The sequence below is a fragment of the Saccopteryx bilineata genome, chromosome 1 (genome assembly GCF_036850765.1).
Source record: "Saccopteryx bilineata isolate mSacBil1 chromosome 1, mSacBil1_pri_phased_curated, whole genome shotgun sequence".
NCBI lineage: Eukaryota > Metazoa > Chordata > Mammalia > Chiroptera > Emballonuridae > Saccopteryx > Saccopteryx bilineata.
Window position 1 is genome coordinate 247,051,860 of NC_089490.1, and position 18,443 is coordinate 247,070,302.

Below are 18,443 nucleotides of genomic sequence, written 5' to 3' on the forward strand. Positions count from 1 at the left end.
ATGAGAAGCAGAGGATCCTTCAGCAATTGCAGACTTGGAATTGTGGTACCTGAATGACTTCAGGGGAAATTGTCACAAACTCTAAGAAATCATTTCACCTATTTCTATATTGGGACAGTCGTCTTAGCCAGTCAGAGCACACTCTTAGCAAGAGGTAGTTGGAAGAGACAAGGCCATATTTTTCTCTTGAGCATTCTTTATCCATCATTAATTGATTAGATTGTCTCTAAAGACCCTTCTGCCTCCCAATTCTGCTAAAAAGCCCCTCTCCTTCTAGACATGCATCGGTAGAAACTAGATAATTTTTTTCTTCAATTTTATTTTGTATTCGTTTCAGGTATATAGCTGAGCGGTTAGACAGTCATATATTTTATGTAATTATCTTCTTGATGGATGCTTGGGAAATCAACTTTGGACTCTGCACTGGACTTTTAGAAACTGTATTCAATTACTGTCACTTCCATAACTAACTATGGAAGGGGCTTATAACAAAGCCCTTTATTATCTTGCAGTTCTGTTGGCAAGAGGTCTGGGCACAGCAGGACTCAACCTGATTCTCTGCGTAGAGTTCACAAGGCTGAAATCACAGTGTCCGTGGGGTTGCGTTACAGACTGGGCCCTGGGGACGGCTGTGCTTTCTGACTCGCTTGGGCTGTTGACAGAATTCAGTCCCCTGCAGTCGTAGGGCAGTCGCCCCATTTCCTTGCTGGCTGTCAGCTAGGAGGCAGTAGTTGCCCCTCCAGGCTGCCAGCATTGCCCCCCGTGGTTTCTATGTGGTCCCCGCAACAGCAGGTCAAGTCCCTCTCAAATTTCTAATCTCTCCGACTTCCTTTTCGGCCACATCTCTCTGACTTCCTGCTTTTACCGGCTAATGGGATGTCACGGACTCTCTCAGATAATCCAGGAAAACCTCCCTGCTTTAAAGCCAGTTGATTAGTAACCTTAATTATATTTGCCACGTCCCTTCAGAGCAGCGCCTAGATTAGTGTGTTTGAGTCACCAGAGATGGTCATCTTGAGGGGACGGTGCTGGCATGCTGCCCACCCAGTCTCACCAGCAGCACTTAGAACCCACATCCTGCCATGACTCGAGCGATCGTGTCTGTGGGGGACCGATTCCCTCCATTCATATGTGTTCTTTCTATTTTATAGCCACTTTCACAGGGTGGTGTGTTCTTATCCCATCTTTTTACTTAGTATTTCAACCACTTGACGTAGAAGGTTCTCTATTGCGACAAGTACATCAATTGGCTGGTTGAATGGGGGAGATTGACACTTCTTTTCTTTCCCTCCATTCATTCGGCTGAGGAAGATTCCTTGGGCCGAATAGCTCAGTTTTCTCAAACTTGAAAGTCATAGCACTTTTGGTTTGCACTAGATTGGTAATTCTCAATTCTGGCTGCCCTTTCGAATCACATGGCAAAAAAAAAAATTGAAAGTATCAGAACTTAGGTCCCACCTCAGAGAGCCTGACTCATCTATGGTAAAGGCAGGGCATGGTTTCTCAGTCCCCCTGGTGGGGGCATGGGTTGCCATGCGCAGCCAAGGCTGAGAACCAGTGGCAGGCTGCAGACATTCTGTGTTAGAGATGAGGGGCGGAGGGGACGCAGTGATTCTCTTCAAGTCCTGTACCTGGCAACAGGTCTGGATTATGGTGCCAGTTCTGTGACACAAACAAGAGGTTTAGAGTTTAATCAGTGCTCAGGAGTCGTCTGCAAAATGAGCGTGGGGAGACCTGGAATACCCTGTGTATTGCATCAGTAGCAAGACTATCTTTCTAGGACCCTAAGAAACTATTAGACCTTACAAATGAGCTGTTTAAAGCTTTTCTTGCTCACGAGCCGTGATAAGCATGGACACATTCTGCACTGGTCAAGGGGCTGGGCACACGATGCCAACAGTCTCAGTGCTCCCAGGCTGCCCTGTCTGGTGCAGTAGCCACTTACCTGTCCAGGGCTCTGCGGCACTGGAGATGCGGCTTGTGCCAATCATGCTGTGCTGGGGGTGTGGAATACACCCCAGATTCAGAGACTCTGTGTTAAAAAAAAAAAGAGGGAACTATCTCATTAATAGTTGTAATAGTGATTACATAATGAAATAGTAATATTTAGGATATATTGGAGCAAATAAGATGTTATTAAAATTAATTTTGCCTGTTTCTTCCTTTTTTTAATGTGGTCAGAAAAAAATGAGAACCACATATGTGGCCAGCACTGGAAGCTCATATTAAATTGTGGACGGATCACAAGAATTCTCGTGTTTTCTGTTCTAAGGCTTGTTTTACAAAGTATTATACTTTAAAAAGATATTAACTTGTAAGGACATGTAATAACTTCAAAATGCAATGGGTATTGAATTTGAAAGCGTGCCTTTAACATTTGTGTAAAACGTTTTTTGTACTCATTCAATAGAAACTTATCTGGCCACTGGGTAAAGCTAGCAATAAAACTACTGGTCTGCAATGTGTTAATTTCTGTGACGCAGTTCAGTTCTGGATAGTGTGTCTGTGAACGCTGCTAACAATGCTGGTCCAAGCTCGCGCCCGCCTACCGCCCGTGATCCTAGAGTGAAGTGGTGTGTTATAAACTTCCTGGGCATGAGACATGACAGCAGTCTGCCCTGTGTTTCCATCTAGCTGGCAGCCAGTCAGTCTGGCCCCATAGATTTTTTTTTCTATTTATACATATAGGCTTAAAGGACGATAGGCGATGTCCTTGTGTCATGGAAAGAGCACACATCATTGCTCTTAAGTAATGTACCCGAAAGTAGACCAGGTGCTCTGGGAGGCCCTGTGGCCTCGAGATGAATATTATATCCCTTGGGCACCACTGTTCTTAAAGAATGCTGTCATGTCAGTGTTTGTGAATTAGCACCGTCCCTGACAGCCCTACGCGCTAGAAATGTTACGGCGGCTGCCCCCCGTCCCTGCTTTAGATCCAGACGTTCCTCTTGCTCATTTCCAGGAGCTTTTCCTGCCCTGCTGGTACCCAGCACAGGTGATCATTCTACCTGGGGTAGCATTTAGAAAGAAACACGGGAAGGGGAAGGCAAGCCTTGGAGATGTCAGGTGCAGTCCTAACGTCTCCCCAGAAATGCTCCACTCAGCATTTGTTTCTCCAAATGGACAAGGGCTGGGCAAAAGTCTCGTGAAACAGGAACCCTGCACACTCATTCCCTGGGCAAACTTTGAGGAATCATCCTTTCTGCCACTGGGAATACACAGCTCCTGCCTCCACTTTGCTCCCGCTGAAAGAAGGGACACAGGGCTGGGCAGCCTCGGGACACGAGTGCTCAAGAGGTGGCAGTTTCCACTGTATCGCACAGCGCAGGAGTTAGTGTCTCACAAGGTCAAGGAGTGTGTGCAGGTGAGGGAACCAGAGCCCACGGTGCCGAAATCAGTGCCGGGATGCACGAGTCAGGAAGCGCCAGGCTGGCACCGGGCACTGGACTGCGGACTCCAGGAGACCACATTGTCTCACACTTGGTTTCCCAATTTGTTGATCTTAAAAGAACAACTTCACCATTTGGGATTTGACAGAAGGAAAGGCAGGTTTTGCCCTATAAGTTATCTGGGTATGCTGGTACACTACAAATTATCGTACTAATCATGGTCAGATTATAATCTCATCAAGATAATGTGTTTGAAGGCGTCATTCTATGAAATGTTTTTGACAACTTATCTATTTCCTATTAAATCAGGTGGAACAAAGCCAATTTCCTTCTGAGAGTTTGGAAGAAACTCTCAACATAAAGCACCTCTTCATGTTATATATTGAATAGATCTATCACAGTAAAAAAAAAAGAAAAATAGATTTAAGAAAGAGTCTTGTAGAAAGAGAGAGAGAAAACAAATTCTGTTTTGAAAAAAAAGGTAATTTGGTAGGTGCACTGGTTAGGAACGTAATTAATTTTCTCTTCCATGTGAGAATCATGCCTGCATTGTGAATCATGAGAGGCACCAAGTGAATCAGACTGGGTGAGTTTAACAGCCATCCATAGGAATAGTTGCTATGGAGAGTTGTCACTGTTGCAAAGCACCAAGGTGTCCTACTGAACTCAAACAGAGCGTCCCATGCAATGAGAAAGGCCCTGTCCCGACAAAACAGTTATGCATCCCAAGATAGGAACAGCACCAAGCATTCAGCATGGAAATGTCCCCTATTCTTTCACTCCCCCAGAAAGAAAGGTAGAGAGAGACCCAGGTTCCTAGAACCCAGCTGCCTCCTCTGTTCTCACAGGAAGAGAACATTGCTAGAGAAGGCGCCAAGCCACTCACCGTGGATATTCATCTGCCCTTTTGTCCGCCCTAGAAATCTGTGATTTACAAAGCAAATGAGCTGTACCCAGTAACAACACTGTAGACCAGGGGTTGGGAAACTTTTTGGCTGAGAGAGCCATGAACGCCACATATTTTAAAATGTAATTCCCTGAGAGCCATACAACGACCTGTGTATGTTACACATTATCCAATAAAAATTTGGTGTTGTCCCAGAGGACAGCTGTGATTGGCTCCAGCCACCCACAACCATGAACATGAGTGGTAGGAAATGAATGGATTGTAATACATGAGAATGTTTTATATTTTTAACGTTATTATTTTTATTAAAGATTTGTCTGCGAGCCAGATGCAGCCATCAAAAGAGCCCCATCTGGCTCGAGAGCCATAAGTTCCTGACTCCTGCTGTAGACTTTTCTGGTAGTAACTGAGCTAGTGATTGGGGGTATAATCAGCCTCTAGATTATTTCCCACATTGAAGGTTTCCTGTACACAGAAGCAAACACGGGTGGCATTCCTGCCTTATCTTAGGAGATACAGATGTTACATTATGATGAGCCTTTCTTTTCCCTGGACCCTCACGTAATGGAAGAAGGGAGTCTTTCGTACTTGACTGCGCAAGAATACATGTGCTGATCACTTTACACCTCCCTGGGCTTCCAGTTCATGATGTATAAATGAGGGCTCACTCTCAATCTACTCAATGGAAACACGACAAAACACAGTCTATATATAACAGTATCAGAAAGAGTCACAATAGCCAGCATGTATTAGATACAGGCAGAGGGTATGCCAAGTGCTTTGAGTAGGTTGTATCGTTTAATCCCCTCCTGATTTACTATGAAAAAATATAATACAATTATCATCCCCATATTAGAGATGAGTAAACTGAAGTTTGATAAAGGCAGGATTTGAACCTGGCTCTCTGTGACTCCAGAATAGATGCTCTGTACCCCTAAATGAAGATCGAGTATAGTACACGAGGTACAGGCTCATGTTAATTTTTAAAGACCTGGGAAAGTATCAGTAAATGATTATTAACTAAATGTGATCAGCTGGCAGTGGGACAGATGGCATCAAATGAAAGCAAGTGTCCAGGGTTCACTCAGAAGCACTGTCTCAGTGCATCAGTCTTGCATCAATGTCAGCAGATTGCTTAATCTTTGTACCTATTACCCACATGGAACCCAGATGGTATCGTTCACTTTCTGACATGATGCTTTGCTGGGTCTAGTTCATACTGGCTTGTGAGTCCATATTCAGTGACTTCAGTAAATCCACTGATTTGGGTTCCTCAAAAAACTGCAAATAGAACTACCTTATGACCCAGCAATCCCTCTACTGGGTATATACCCCAAAACCTCAGAAACATTGATACGTGAAGACACATGCAGCCCCATGTTCATTGCAGCACTGTTCACAGTGGCCAAGACATGGAAACAACCAAAAAGCCCTTCAATAGAAGACTGGATAAAGAAGATGTGGCACATATACACTATGGAATACTACTCAGCCATAAGAAATGATGACATCAGATCATTTACAGCAAAATGGTGGGATCTTGATAACATTATAAGGAGTGAAATAAGTAAATCAGAAAAAAACAAGAACTACATGATTCCATACATTGGTGGAACATAAAAAATGAGACTAAGAGACATGGACAAGAGTGTGGTGGTTACCAGGGGTGGGGGGAGGGAGGACATGGGAGGGAGGGAGGGAGGGAGAGAGTTAGGGGGAGGGGGAGGGGCACAGAGAACTAGATAGAGGGTGGCGGAGGACAATCTGACTTTGGACGAGGGGTACGCAACATAATTTAATGACAAAATAACCTAGACATGTTTTCTTTGAATATATGTACCCTGATTTATTAATGTCATCCCATTACCATTAATAAAAATTTATTTAAAAAAAAAAATCCACTGATTTGGTAATACCAGGCTCCTGACTTGGTAGCTTAAAATCAGCCTTTTTAGAGGCATTTACACCACTGAAACTGGCAAGTGCTATGGATCATGGCCCTTTACTCCAGAGAAATAAGCTGTCTGTGACTCAAAGAGAGATAAGATGTGAATTGTAACACTTCTGAAAATAAATAAAGTGTATTCTGGGTATTCTAAAAAAACCCTCCTACAAATATAACCACACCTAACTCTTGAGTGAATCTTCTGTTCCCATCATTCTGCATTTGGAAGGACCTCTTAAAACAATAATAATAATTTTATGTCATTAGACATATAAAATTTTATTTTGTTTATTGTTATTTTTACAGAAGCAAGTATGCTCACTGTAACAGTGTAACATATTTATGAATGCAAGTACAAACATACAAACCATAAAATGTGCACATCAATGCTGTAAAATAGAAATATAAAAATAATGCAAGCCACATATGTGATTTTAAATATTATACTGCTCACATTAAAAAAAATAAAAACAGAAGCTATTAATTTTTAATAATATTTTAAATAACACAGTAATCCAAAATATGATTTTAACATACAGTCAACATTGACATTATTGAAATATTTTGCATGGTTTTTGTACCAAGCCTTTAAAATCCCTGTATATTTTACACTTACAGTTCATAAAGTTAAATGTTAAATTTTCATCAGAAATACTTATTCTGTTTTTAGATTTCATAAAATCAACAGCTGAAAAAGCAGATTCATATAGCCAACCTATTCCACATATACTTAATTGAATACTTCATTGAAATATTTAATTATAATTAAATAAAATTTAGTTGATTCAATTTCTCAGTCACATTAGCCACATTTCAAGTGCCCAGTAACCACAAGTCACTAGTGGTAATCAAAGGGGTCAGCACAAGTACACACCACATGTGCTTTATTTGTTGTTTTTTTAAAGGACACTCCCAAAGGCTTCCCCCCTCCCACTCATCCCTTCCACATTTAAAATGCCTTCTCATCTTGTATTCCCCACTGGGTGCTGAGAAGAGAAATCTCAGCAAAAGTAGTTATAGCAGTAACGTCTGTGAACTTTCTCTTCCCCACTACTGGGAAGGAAATAAGTTGGCCTAAGGCAGTTTGGACCTGGCCAATTTTCAAATGACCACTGCCACAAAAATTGAGTCATGAACTCCAAATGCAAACTGTTCAAATAAAATGCCTGAGGCCAATTTGAATGGGTCCTTTCAAATACCCTTTTGGATGAGCCTCATCCTTTTTTACTACTGAGTTTTCAGAAAAGCTTCCCCAGAGAGTCAGCGAGATCCACTTTTGCAATATTCCATTAGTAATCAACACACCGGCCTGAGAAAGTCAACATGTGTTAGGTTATCTACCTGGAGTTTTGGTTTTGCAATTCTGCCTCTGTAGTGATTTCTTTTATTAGCTCTTGCTTTTTTGGTATCAGAATAACTAGATCAATAAAACAGAAGTTGGGAAAAGCTTTATTTCTGACCGATTTAGCCTCCATGGTTGTATTTTGCCTTAAGCGACTAAGCCTGTGATTTTATTCCTCCCAGATATTGATACGCTCACATCGTATTTCTGGGGATGCTTTTGAGCACTTTTCTTTTAAAGATTTAATACAAATTAGAGGGAAGAGGTAGTTTTGGGTGGTGACTTGTTTCATCTGTGCCCAATTACCAACTGAAATGAGCACACTCTTCCCTATGTGGCTTAATATTATATTGTGACTTTTTTATATTACTTTTAATAAAGGAGACATGGGGTTGGGTGCTTTGTGAAATAGTCTAGTCTTCCCTTTAAATTTATCTGCTCCTCTTCATCTCTGTGTAGCTCTCTCTGAAAGCCAGGAAGGACTTCTGTTTCCGTCTTTGGTCTCCTACCCTCACCTTCCCACTAGACATTCCTGACATTTCCACAAGTCTCATAATCACCTTAAACACCACGTAGCTGAGACAGTCATGTGACCTCCACCTTCTAAACAACTCAAGATAGATCCCAGATTCCTGATTTCTGCCGGTAGCACCTTTCATTCGTACCTATGCTATGTACTCAGTCACTGTGATGGACGTGTCTCCCTTTATCGTCTGTAGCCATCTGGCTATCACCAAATCTTGTCGCTATTTCTTAGGGACCCTAAGTTACGAAGGTATGAGCGGCAGATTTCAGCTGAGAAAGTGCACTTTTGCACATGATACTCCTATACCAAAACCTCTAGCCACTCTAATGTGGTTGCAATCCACATTCATTCCCCTGTATTCATAATTCTGAACATTCTTCTCTTGCTCACCAGCCTCCTGAGACTTCTACCCTGAACTAATTGGAACCCAGACCCGCTCTCATATTCACACTGTCTGAGCTTTTACCCATGACAGAAGTTCACTCATACCCTCTTACTTTCACCAGCCTATCACAATCTTACTTGTCATTTAGTTCTCATTTGAAGCCCATCCATTCCGTGGCTGACTTTTCTCAACTCCAACCTTCCGTTTTCAGGTACACTCCTTCTCCCTGTCGTCTGTGCCTCCGTGGCCTGATGTTCATGGCTTTTGTATTCTCCGCTGTGCCTCGCACAGTGCAAACAGGCACTCGTAGTTCAACAAACGCTTGCTAATTTGAAATTAAAGAGAATCAAACCAATTGTTTTTCTTTGCCTGGAGTTGGTTAGAACATGTTGGAAAAATATCATATTTAATCTCCATCACTTCTCATGTGTTTATGGACTATTTTATAGCCAAGAAATAAAAATCATTCCATCGTGGGCCTAACTAAGGTGGAGGCCTCCTCTGCTGGGCAATCTACAGAATTAAAACCCAGGCCAGCTGGATCACACTGCTTTTCAACTGGCTGTCTCTTGGGGGGTGGGGGTAGGGGAGCAGGCAAAGTGCCTCAGGCTCTGAGAATTGTGGGAATGGTGCCTTTCACTGTGCGACAGTGGAAGCATGTCCTTCCCCTGCAAATGCAAATCCTGCTATAAGGTTATAGCCAAAGAATGCATGAAAAGCACTAGAAATGTAGAGAGGGATTTTCTCTAGAAACATATTGCAAACTTAAAAAAAAAACCAATAGGCTAAGGGACAATTTTGTTCATTTCTGGCTATGCCTGCCTCTCCTTGGATTGTTGCCCTGGGCAGAGGGATAGGGAGTCTTTCTCCTGCTTACATCCGCACATCACTGATAGATTATATTCAAGTCCCAAACTCTGTGTGACACTCTATTCTCTCCTAGGGCCATTTTATCTCACCTAGAACCTGATAAAGCAGGACCTTCTTGTCCAGAAGCTGCCACACGGAGTTCTGCAAAGCATTCAGATGTTCTGTGCAAATAGAACAGAATGTCCATGGGCCTGGGCTGCATGGTGGTTCTAGAGCAGTGGTTCTCAACCTTTCTAATGCCGTGACCCCGCAATACAGTTCCTCATGTTGCGATGACCCCAAACCAAAAAATAATTTTGGTGGCTACTTCATAACTGTAATTTTGCTACAGTTATGATTCGGAATGTAAATACCTGATATGCATTATGTATTTTCTGATGGCTTTAGGCGACACCGCCGGGGTCGCCACCCACAGGTGGAGAACCGCTGTTCTAGAGAGAGCTCGCTGGGGACCTGCAGCAGGCTGCTTTTAAAGTTGCCGCCCCCTGAGCCAGCAGCGGTGCTTGGAGGGAACAGGAGTCTAGGGAAGCAACCAGCTCCTAATTAAATCCAGCCCCATTTCCTGGTCCTCCTCTCTGCTCTCAGCCTGGGCTGGAGGGCTGGGCCCGGGTCCCCAGGCGATGCTCTCCGTGACTGTGAACTGGTCTCATCTCCTATTTGGGGGATTTACAGTTTTAAACACCTTCTCTGTTTTTGCTATAGGAGGATGCAAACAGATCTCTGGTTAATTTAGCATTGGGGAACTCTGATCTACTTGTTTGTTTTGTGAGAGAATGTTTTCTATGGAGGTGTTTGGCTCAAAAGGGAGTTGTGGTCATCAGTTTGGGACTGGATCAAGGTTCGTGTGTCCGACGCTTCAAAGGCTGAGATTCAAAATGTCCACGTTTGGAGTAAGGACAGGTTTATTGATGGAGAAGGCACCGGCTCGAGAAGACGGGGTTGGGGGCAAAGTGGATGACTTATAGTCTCTGCAGATCCATCTAAAGAGAGCCAGCATCTTTCACATCAAGGGAAGGGAGGCAGAGCAAGAGATGTGTGTCATCTAGACACCCACAGGGACCCAAGGAAGAGCACCCAAGAAATCTCTAAATTTGTTCTCCTGCTCCTTGACTCCTGCAGATCTGATCTGGTCCTCAGGCTACTGCAGATCTTTGCCAAAAGTTCAGACCTCAAGCAGAATTCCTCTGACAATTAGCATATCTAGAGCATGAGTTGTTCAACTGAAGGCCAGGGGAGAAATACAGGCTAGAGTTAGGATAGAGAGATCAAGCCTTCCACTCTGTTACAAGTTCCTTATTTGGGAGAAGCGAAGTTCATACACAGGCAGCAGCTTTCAAAAGCTTGGGCACAGGAAGGGGTCCACTACTCTTCACCTGAAGCAAAATTCCTGTGTGCCTGGCATCTGCCAAGTCTCTGACTGGTTTGGAGAGGTGGCTTGCCACCAGCAGAGCGTGCAGCCTGGGAGTTGGGGATCTGCTACAACCTGACAGCAGGAGATCGCGTGCCGGGGAAGTTTCCTTACCTGCCGCTGAGTGTTTGAGGGTTGATTGACGGAACTAACTCATACAGAGAACAGCTCCTCAATGCTTTCCTACTTAAAAAAAATACTTCAAAAGAAAAATTTAAAGGAACTCTCCAGTTACCTACAGGATGGCATTGTCAGTTTATAACATACTTGTTTTTAGCTTTTTAATGTATTTCTGCGGGAGCCTTCCAGCTATTCACCTAGGAGTAGAGAGATGTTCAGCAGTTCCCACTGGCAGAGGAGCTAAGGATGATGCAAAGTCAGTAGGCAGAGCCTTCCTGGTTAGTAATTTACAACACAGATGTTCTAAATCTCACAGCTGCAGGTGGAACGGGTTCATCTGCATGGTCACCCTCGGTCATATCAAGAACTCTGTGAAGCTGTGTGTACTCAGACACGGGAAGGGATTCAGTTTATGTAAAGATGTGCTGTCTTCAAATTCTTTCAGAACACAAAATCATATGGGACAACAACAACAAAATGATGGGTTATCCACTGTCTAGAAACAAAAGTATAGAACATGAGACATTTTATACCTCTTCAGAATTATGCAGCTGTTACTGGGGACCACCACATTCCATTACCCACGTAAACAAACATTGTTGTTCATTACTTCAAGCCTCATGAGAGGCAGTGAGAAGGGCTATCTCATTGTTGTCAAGAATGGACAATAACGCAAATGAGGCCAGTGGAGACCCTGGTGGAGCTCTCGCCAGGGATGCCTCCATGACTTATAAGTAAGTGTAGTTTTATGGAAATATTGGCATCAGTCGTCAGATGTTGCAACAGCTCTCCAAAGAGCAGTCTGCGGAGTTCTTTTTAAATCAGCTCAGACTCGCCCTTCGGTGATCTTGGAAGTGGACACCTGGTTTATTTATTCCAAAAAAGATGATCTCCTCCAGGCTAAGGTGTAGGGCTGGCTGAGGCTTGCCGATCTGCTCACCCATCGTCAAACTAGAGGGGTCAAAGTGTGGCCACACCTGGGATTCCACATGGCTAGAGGCAGGAACTGACTTTTCCGTGAGCCTGAGGTGTTCACATTCCACCTAAAAGGACTTAAAACCCCAGAGGACACCAGGTGTCCTTGGGAGGCCACGGAAGCAGCCAGCGTGAGGCTTTGTTTTCTTGCATCTTTTCTTCTCCTTCCCGCTGCCTTTCTGTTACACTTCAGGATGGGTCATTAGCACGGACTGTTAATTGAGCTCCTTTGTTGACTGGGAAACACACTGGAGAAGTTTTACTATTACAGTAGGTGGTTTTATTTCCCCTTTTACGGCCTGTCTGGCTCGAGGCCCCGTGCTTGGTGATGCTGCTGACAAGTTTTTCTATTTCCAGATCCAATTAAAGCCAGCCACCCTGACCTGGTTATTGGAGCAGGACATGGGGGTCATTTGCCGTGGAGGGCCAGGATGTGGAAATCTGTAGTGTCCCATGTTTATTTCCTGAGGCCAGCACCCACGGGGAAGTAAACTGTATTACAAGCTGCCATTGGTTCCCATGAAAAGTCAGACAATGTGAGACTCAGACTGGGATTTCTTGCAGAATCGACATGCATGTCAGGTCTTACAGTGTAGCCAGTCTTGGAAAGACCATTTTGTGATAACGGTCTGCTTTTAGTTGGCTTCATCTTATGCTTGCTTTTTCTGTGTGTGATTGCAGGTCCAACCGGTATGGATCTCTGGAAGTTGCTGTTGACCTTGGCAGTGGCTGGCTCGACTGATGCTTTTTCTGGGAGTGAAGGTGAGTTCTGCTTTCCTGTTCCCGCCTGTGGTGTTTTGAAATAACACCAAACTTTATTTGTTAATTCTGCGTTCTTTGGATGACTCAATCAAAATATGTACGGTTTAAGTAGCAGCCAATAGGGAACTTTCCTTTAACGTCATAAACCTGGAGGACTTTTCGGAGGATGTTTTACAGGAACACAGTAGCCGGCTTTGGCATCTGGTGGTTTTACATCAAAAATAACGTTCTGAATCACGCCAAGGGCTGGGAAAGATCCTGAAATTACCCTGAAGGGTCATTCTCCTTTCGATCACTCAGCTCATCTGTGACCAAGGATATCAGAGTTTATTTCCAGAGCTCAGAATTAAAACCTCTTAATCATATTCTCAGAGAGTGGAAATTGCAGGTTTCAAATAAATTTCCCTTCTTACTCTTCTGGGTGATTACCATTTGGCTACATTTGAAGGCAGAGGCACCTGAAATGGTGACTAGTGTACTCGGAAGTCCCGAGCTCTGTTGGCCATCTCTGTAGTTCTTCCCTGGTGTATGCCCTCTCTCCAGTGGAAAAGTCTCAGTCTGTTCAGACATGTGTCTCCCAGTGGACATAACTGAGACCAGAAAGGATAATGAAAGGAAGTGAGAGGAAGGATTTTTCAGTTCAAAAAGAAAACTGTGCTCATAAAAGGAGTGGGGGACTTTTCAAAAGATTGTCTTGAGTGCTTGACTGTCCCTCTGGCCTGGGCTTCGGCAGAGGGGAGCAGCAGTCCCCTCCTTCTCCGGGGCTCCCACTCCACCTGTGGCTCCTGCTGCTGCTGCCTTCAGATGCCCTCCTGACCTTTGAGCCCCAGATAAACCCCCAGAGGTGGACCGTGGAGGCTGACTAGGGTGACTGAGAAAACAGGAAACATAAAAGGTGTTCTTTTATCTCGTAGAGCAGTTTGAAAATATTTATAGAAAAGAAGTCATAATTGTTTGATATATTTTTGGGTCTCTCTGGTGTTACAATGTCAACATTGTGCAAGTCAGACCCGGAGAGAATGGCAGGCTCCGTCTCAGCCGCTTTCCCCACAGCCAATTTTAGGCCCCATTTTGCGCCAGGGAGCTGCAGCTGGGTCCTCTGCCGCTCCGGGCCCACGGCGGTGCCACTCCCGACTTTCCTCGTTCAGGTGACTCCCACATCGCTGGGCACGGCTTGTGGAATTTTAAAAACCTGGGAAATGAGAAGTATGGCAAAGGAAAGTCCTTAAAGATGCATCTTTCAAAATGTTATCCCCGGCTGAAGAGTAGGGGAGCTTAAGTTCCTTTTGAGACCCAGAGAATCTGCAAAGAGCATCTATTTCAGCTGCTTTGACATTTTCCCTTTGACATAAACCTTTAGCTTCATAAGCAAAGTGTTGAAAATACCACCACGTGCTGGCTTTGTGTTTGCCTTTGGTTTTGCTTTCTGGCAGTTTTTTTTTTTTGTTTGCTTGCTTGGTGTCTTTGTTTGGGAGGGGCAGAGCATAAGAAAATGCCAAAGTTGTGTGCCTAGCCCCCAGAGTGAAACAACCTTCTGTTTCTGTATGTTTGGCCCTTTCTAACCCCCAGTACCCTCCTCCCGCAATACAGTGTATAGATCACGTGCCATGGAGAGGTACTCCTGAAACCTGTATGATCCTGTGGCCCAATGTCACCCCATTAAATTTAATTCCTAAATTATAAAAAGAAAAAAAGCAAATGATTTATGGTAAACACGAATCAGGCAGTTTACCAGTACTCACATGTAGTAAATAATTTAGCAAGGGGACACATTTCTTCCTCCTCCTTGTCTTCTCTTAGTGGCCTAACCAAAATTCCTTCAAAGCATGTGGCTACTCCAGGATCCTACCTTACAATTGCCTGGGGGGCGTTAGGTCTGGGTCCTGGTGCTTCTGTGGGAAGGGGCAGGGGAGCACATTTGAACATGAGGAGCGTGCTGTGCTGTCCTGGCCACTTCACTGACCGGTTTAGCCAAAGTGGTCACATGACATGGTGCAGATGAAATGTCAGGTAACATTCATGGGCTATGTTTTGTTTTGTTTTTTTTTCCCTGCTAGGCCCACATGGTGCCAGATCATTTTATTTTTGTTTTCTCTCCCATTGTATAAGGTAGACTAAAAACACAAGTGAGGATTTAAAAAAGAAAAAGAAAGAAACAGGACTGTATTTCATTAACCATTCAGGTGAGCTCAGTTCAGTTTGGTCAGTAAAAGACATAGCTGTGCTGAGTAAAGGATCTGGGAGGTGTCCCCTGGAGAAAAGTCGCCCATGAGCAGGTCAAAGGTGATGGATGGGGGTGCCTAGGGAAGGTTGGCATGTCAGGTGTCGAGCGGGGATTTTCTTGCCTGGGCAGATGAGCAATTAGAAATATACTGGCTCTGAGAGACTTTCTTTTATTAAGTCTAATTACCCTGTGGGAAATTTAATGAGAACAAATAGCGAACAGAGCCACCATTGTATTAGCTAACATGTTGCAATAGATGCACCCTCGTTGTCTTTCATCCTTAGTGTTAGTCTCTACGTCTGCTCCTGCAGGCACGTTACATTATCTCGGGGGAGATTTCTTATTCCAGAGTCCCGAGTGACCAACAGTGCCTCATTTCCAGAGTGGTTCACAGGATCAGTCGGTCGACTGGCTGCGTCAAAGCTGCTGCTTCTGGGGTGATAAGTTTAATGAGACATGTCTTTAAAGATTTGATGTACATAAATATTCTCCCATGGAGTGCCTGTGATGGGTGAGCTCCTATCTCTGCTCTGTAGGTCAGTCCACAACTGAGCATCCTCGGACCTCAGCAGCCTACGGTGGGGTGGGGGCAGGTCTGCCCTGAAAAAGGTCATCTAGCTGGGATGTTGAGGAATGTCTAGAAATTAATGTACATGTATAGCTTTAAGGTTTGAAGGGTGTGACGGATACTAATGGTCAAGATGCTCAGAAAAAGAATAAATCAAGGCAGAGTGGACTAGTCATTCAATGAATTCAACGGACAGAGGTTTTTTGGAGTTTTCTATTTCCAGAGATGGAATTGAGGGCTATGAGGAATACAGTGACTCTCCCCTCAAGGAACTTGCCACGGGTCAAGAGAGCAGGATATACACAAAGAATTATGGTAGGAAGCAGTGTCTTTTAACTATGGAAATTGTAGTTATAGGAGCCCAACTGCACCCTGTAAGAGGGAAGAGAGGAGGGTCACTTCCAGTTCTCGTGAATGAAAACCTCAGTCTTCCTGGGTGGAGACTTTGAAGTCGGAGTAGAGCAGAAGGCAAGCCCAGGAATAGCTGATGTGGTAAAGGAATCCTGAGAACGGAAGTGTATAGGTGTCAATGTGAGGTGTGCATGGAGTCCATGCAGTCACTGGGTTTCTGCCATGGACAGGGTGCTGTACCAGGCGGTGCGTGCTTCCCTTTCACACGTTTCGTATCCGACAGGTGTTTTTTCAGCACCTACTTTGTAAAGAGGCACAGGATTAATTTGGTCAGAGTGTACAGTCCATGAGCACTGTATGTGTAACTATTCCCTTTGCAAGTAAACTTAGGTCAATAGATGTGAGTTAAATTATAGAAGGCCTACAGATGGTAAAAGCTTCGTGGAGAAGGCAGGTCTTGCTGAGCCTTGAAGCACAGCTAGTATTTGGAGAGGAGGAGACGAGGGAGAAAGTATACACTGTGTCCTGCAAGTTAGAGTTCCTCTCAAAGTTGCGGGCCAGGCCAAAGTGCTAAGCTTGTGATAGAACATTATTTGTGTATGTGTGGGCGTGTGTGTATAATATTTATATACAGCACATATAATATTTAGATGTAATATATATATGCATATGTGTGTATCTATATATACCTTATATATAAATATTATATTAAATATGTAATATATATATATGTTAGTCATGGTTTGCAAGCAAAGCATCATTAGTATCTTAGCACTCTAAAAGTTAAAAGGTTCTATATTGTTCTATACCTTTCAAGATAAGAAACTTATACTAAGAGTGAGGCCATGCCCTGGAGGAACCAGGATCCCCAAAATAATGTTCTCTGTATGTCTTTGAACATTTTTTATGAACCTATGCAAACTGACACGGTACTTATATGAAAGAAAAAGACACCTCTGTTCTCATTGCTAAGAAATCAGAAATAGTGGCTCAATAGAAGGAACATTTATTTTTCTAAACAAACCCTACCCCATCCCAGTTGAAGTTCCACGGAGCCCTGAAAGGTTGCCAAGGCATATAGGTGGATTTCACGCAAGGGTTAGTGTCGCCATCACAGTGGGTAAACGGGTAAGTGTGTGCCTGTTAAATGTTTCCGAGGAGGAACAAACCATCCACAGCGTTCCGTCTGCACTGGAGCTGACAGGAAAAGCCATAGAGCTCTAGATTGCTGCTGTCTTCACTGTCACTACGAGGCAAGAAGAAATCTTAGCGTGTCCTCTACTGCCATAGCCTGAGTCCATGTATGCCAGCAGCCCTACGCCACCAGGTCCTCCCTCAATGTCCCAGATGGCCTTGACATTAGAGTTGAGCCAACCACAGCAGGCCAGGTTAGGAAACTTCTGGTCTTGTCTGTGTGGAAGGTGCCGATGGAAGATATGAGCCCAGACCTTTGGAGATAATGGCACGGAAGGGTCTTTCAGCAAATGTTGTGGGTTTAAGAGGGAATTGAAAATGTTTGCTTTGCCTTTTAAGAAGCTTGTGGTCTGTAGGAGAGAAGACAGTCCAGGAAACACAGTTTAAATCTGGTCCCCTCGGGTCATGAAAGCATTTAGGACATGAAAGAACAGGGCACGAGCACTGTTCGATCTTCATTTTGGAACTCTTGCTGGTAATAGAATGCAAGTGCATTTGGGGGATTTAATGTGGAGGAAGATGACTGTAACAGGCAGGGCAGAGATGAGGTAAGTGTGACTATGGTGCTGAAACACGGATGGAGCGCAGGCAGATGTTGTGGAGATGGGATCACAGCGCCGGGAGTCCAATTACGTGCAGAGCTTTGACTTCAGAAACTGTCAGAGCGCGCTTCGTCCATCCTTGCTAAGTTTCCACATTTGTAGTTAGTGTTATCAGCATCAGCCATGACTCACTTTCAATACAGCGAGGTCCTGGAACACGGCTTAGCTGGTGTGCAGTGAGGTGCTGCTTGCACGCAACAGCTTGGGAAGCAGGGGGACATGCTGGGGCTGATGGCAGCCAAGGAGGACCTGAGCCACCCAATCTTCTACCCTTTCTCAGGATGCTGGCGGGTGCCTAGCCCGGGTCCTACAGATCAGCAAGGGGCTGTGGTGTGGCTCAGGCCTCAGTTTCCTCCCTGTGTAGTCTCTGGACATTGATGACTATATCCCAAAACCTTGATATAAAATCACACATATTCTCCTCATTGCTAGAGTGTGTGTTTGCCTCATGGAACGCAGTAAGCTCTATGGGGAAAGAGTTGAGAGAAGCAAAGCTGAGTGTGGGGGAGAACCTGGGCAGTCATCAGGCCTGCGCAGTGGCTGAGTGCCTCCCCCGCAAAGCAGCTGGCCATGTGCATAATAGGGCCTGTGCCTCCACTAGTCGGTAATTAAAGGACAAGGACCATTCAGGAATAGTCCCAACCTTGGCCCTGGCCATTAGCTCAGTGAATAGAGCATCAGCCTGGTGTATGGCTGTCCTGGGTTTGAATCCTGGCCAGGGCACCCAAGAGAAGCAACCACCTACTTCTCCCCTCCCTCCCCCTCCACCTCTCTTTCTCTTCCCCTCCTGCAGCCAATGGCTCATGTTAGAGTGTGGCCCCAGGTGCTGAAGATGGCTCGGTTGGTCGGAGCACATCAGTCTCAGGCACTAAAAA

General features: G+C 44.4%; 1 protein-coding gene across 4 annotated transcripts in view; it reads left to right on the plus strand.

Annotated features, from left to right (window-relative positions):
* GHR (growth hormone receptor) overlaps nucleotides 1-18,443 on the plus strand; it is a 247,588-nt gene that overhangs the window by 99,221 nt on the left and 129,924 nt on the right. For all 4 annotated transcript variants that reach the window (XM_066240423.1, XM_066240399.1, XM_066240414.1 and 1 more), the window contains exon 2: nucleotides 12,549-12,629. In XM_066240423.1, coding sequence (XP_066096520.1) covers nucleotides 12,549-12,629 — 81 coding nt within the window. The remainder of the gene's footprint in view (nucleotides 1-12,548; nucleotides 12,630-18,443) is intronic.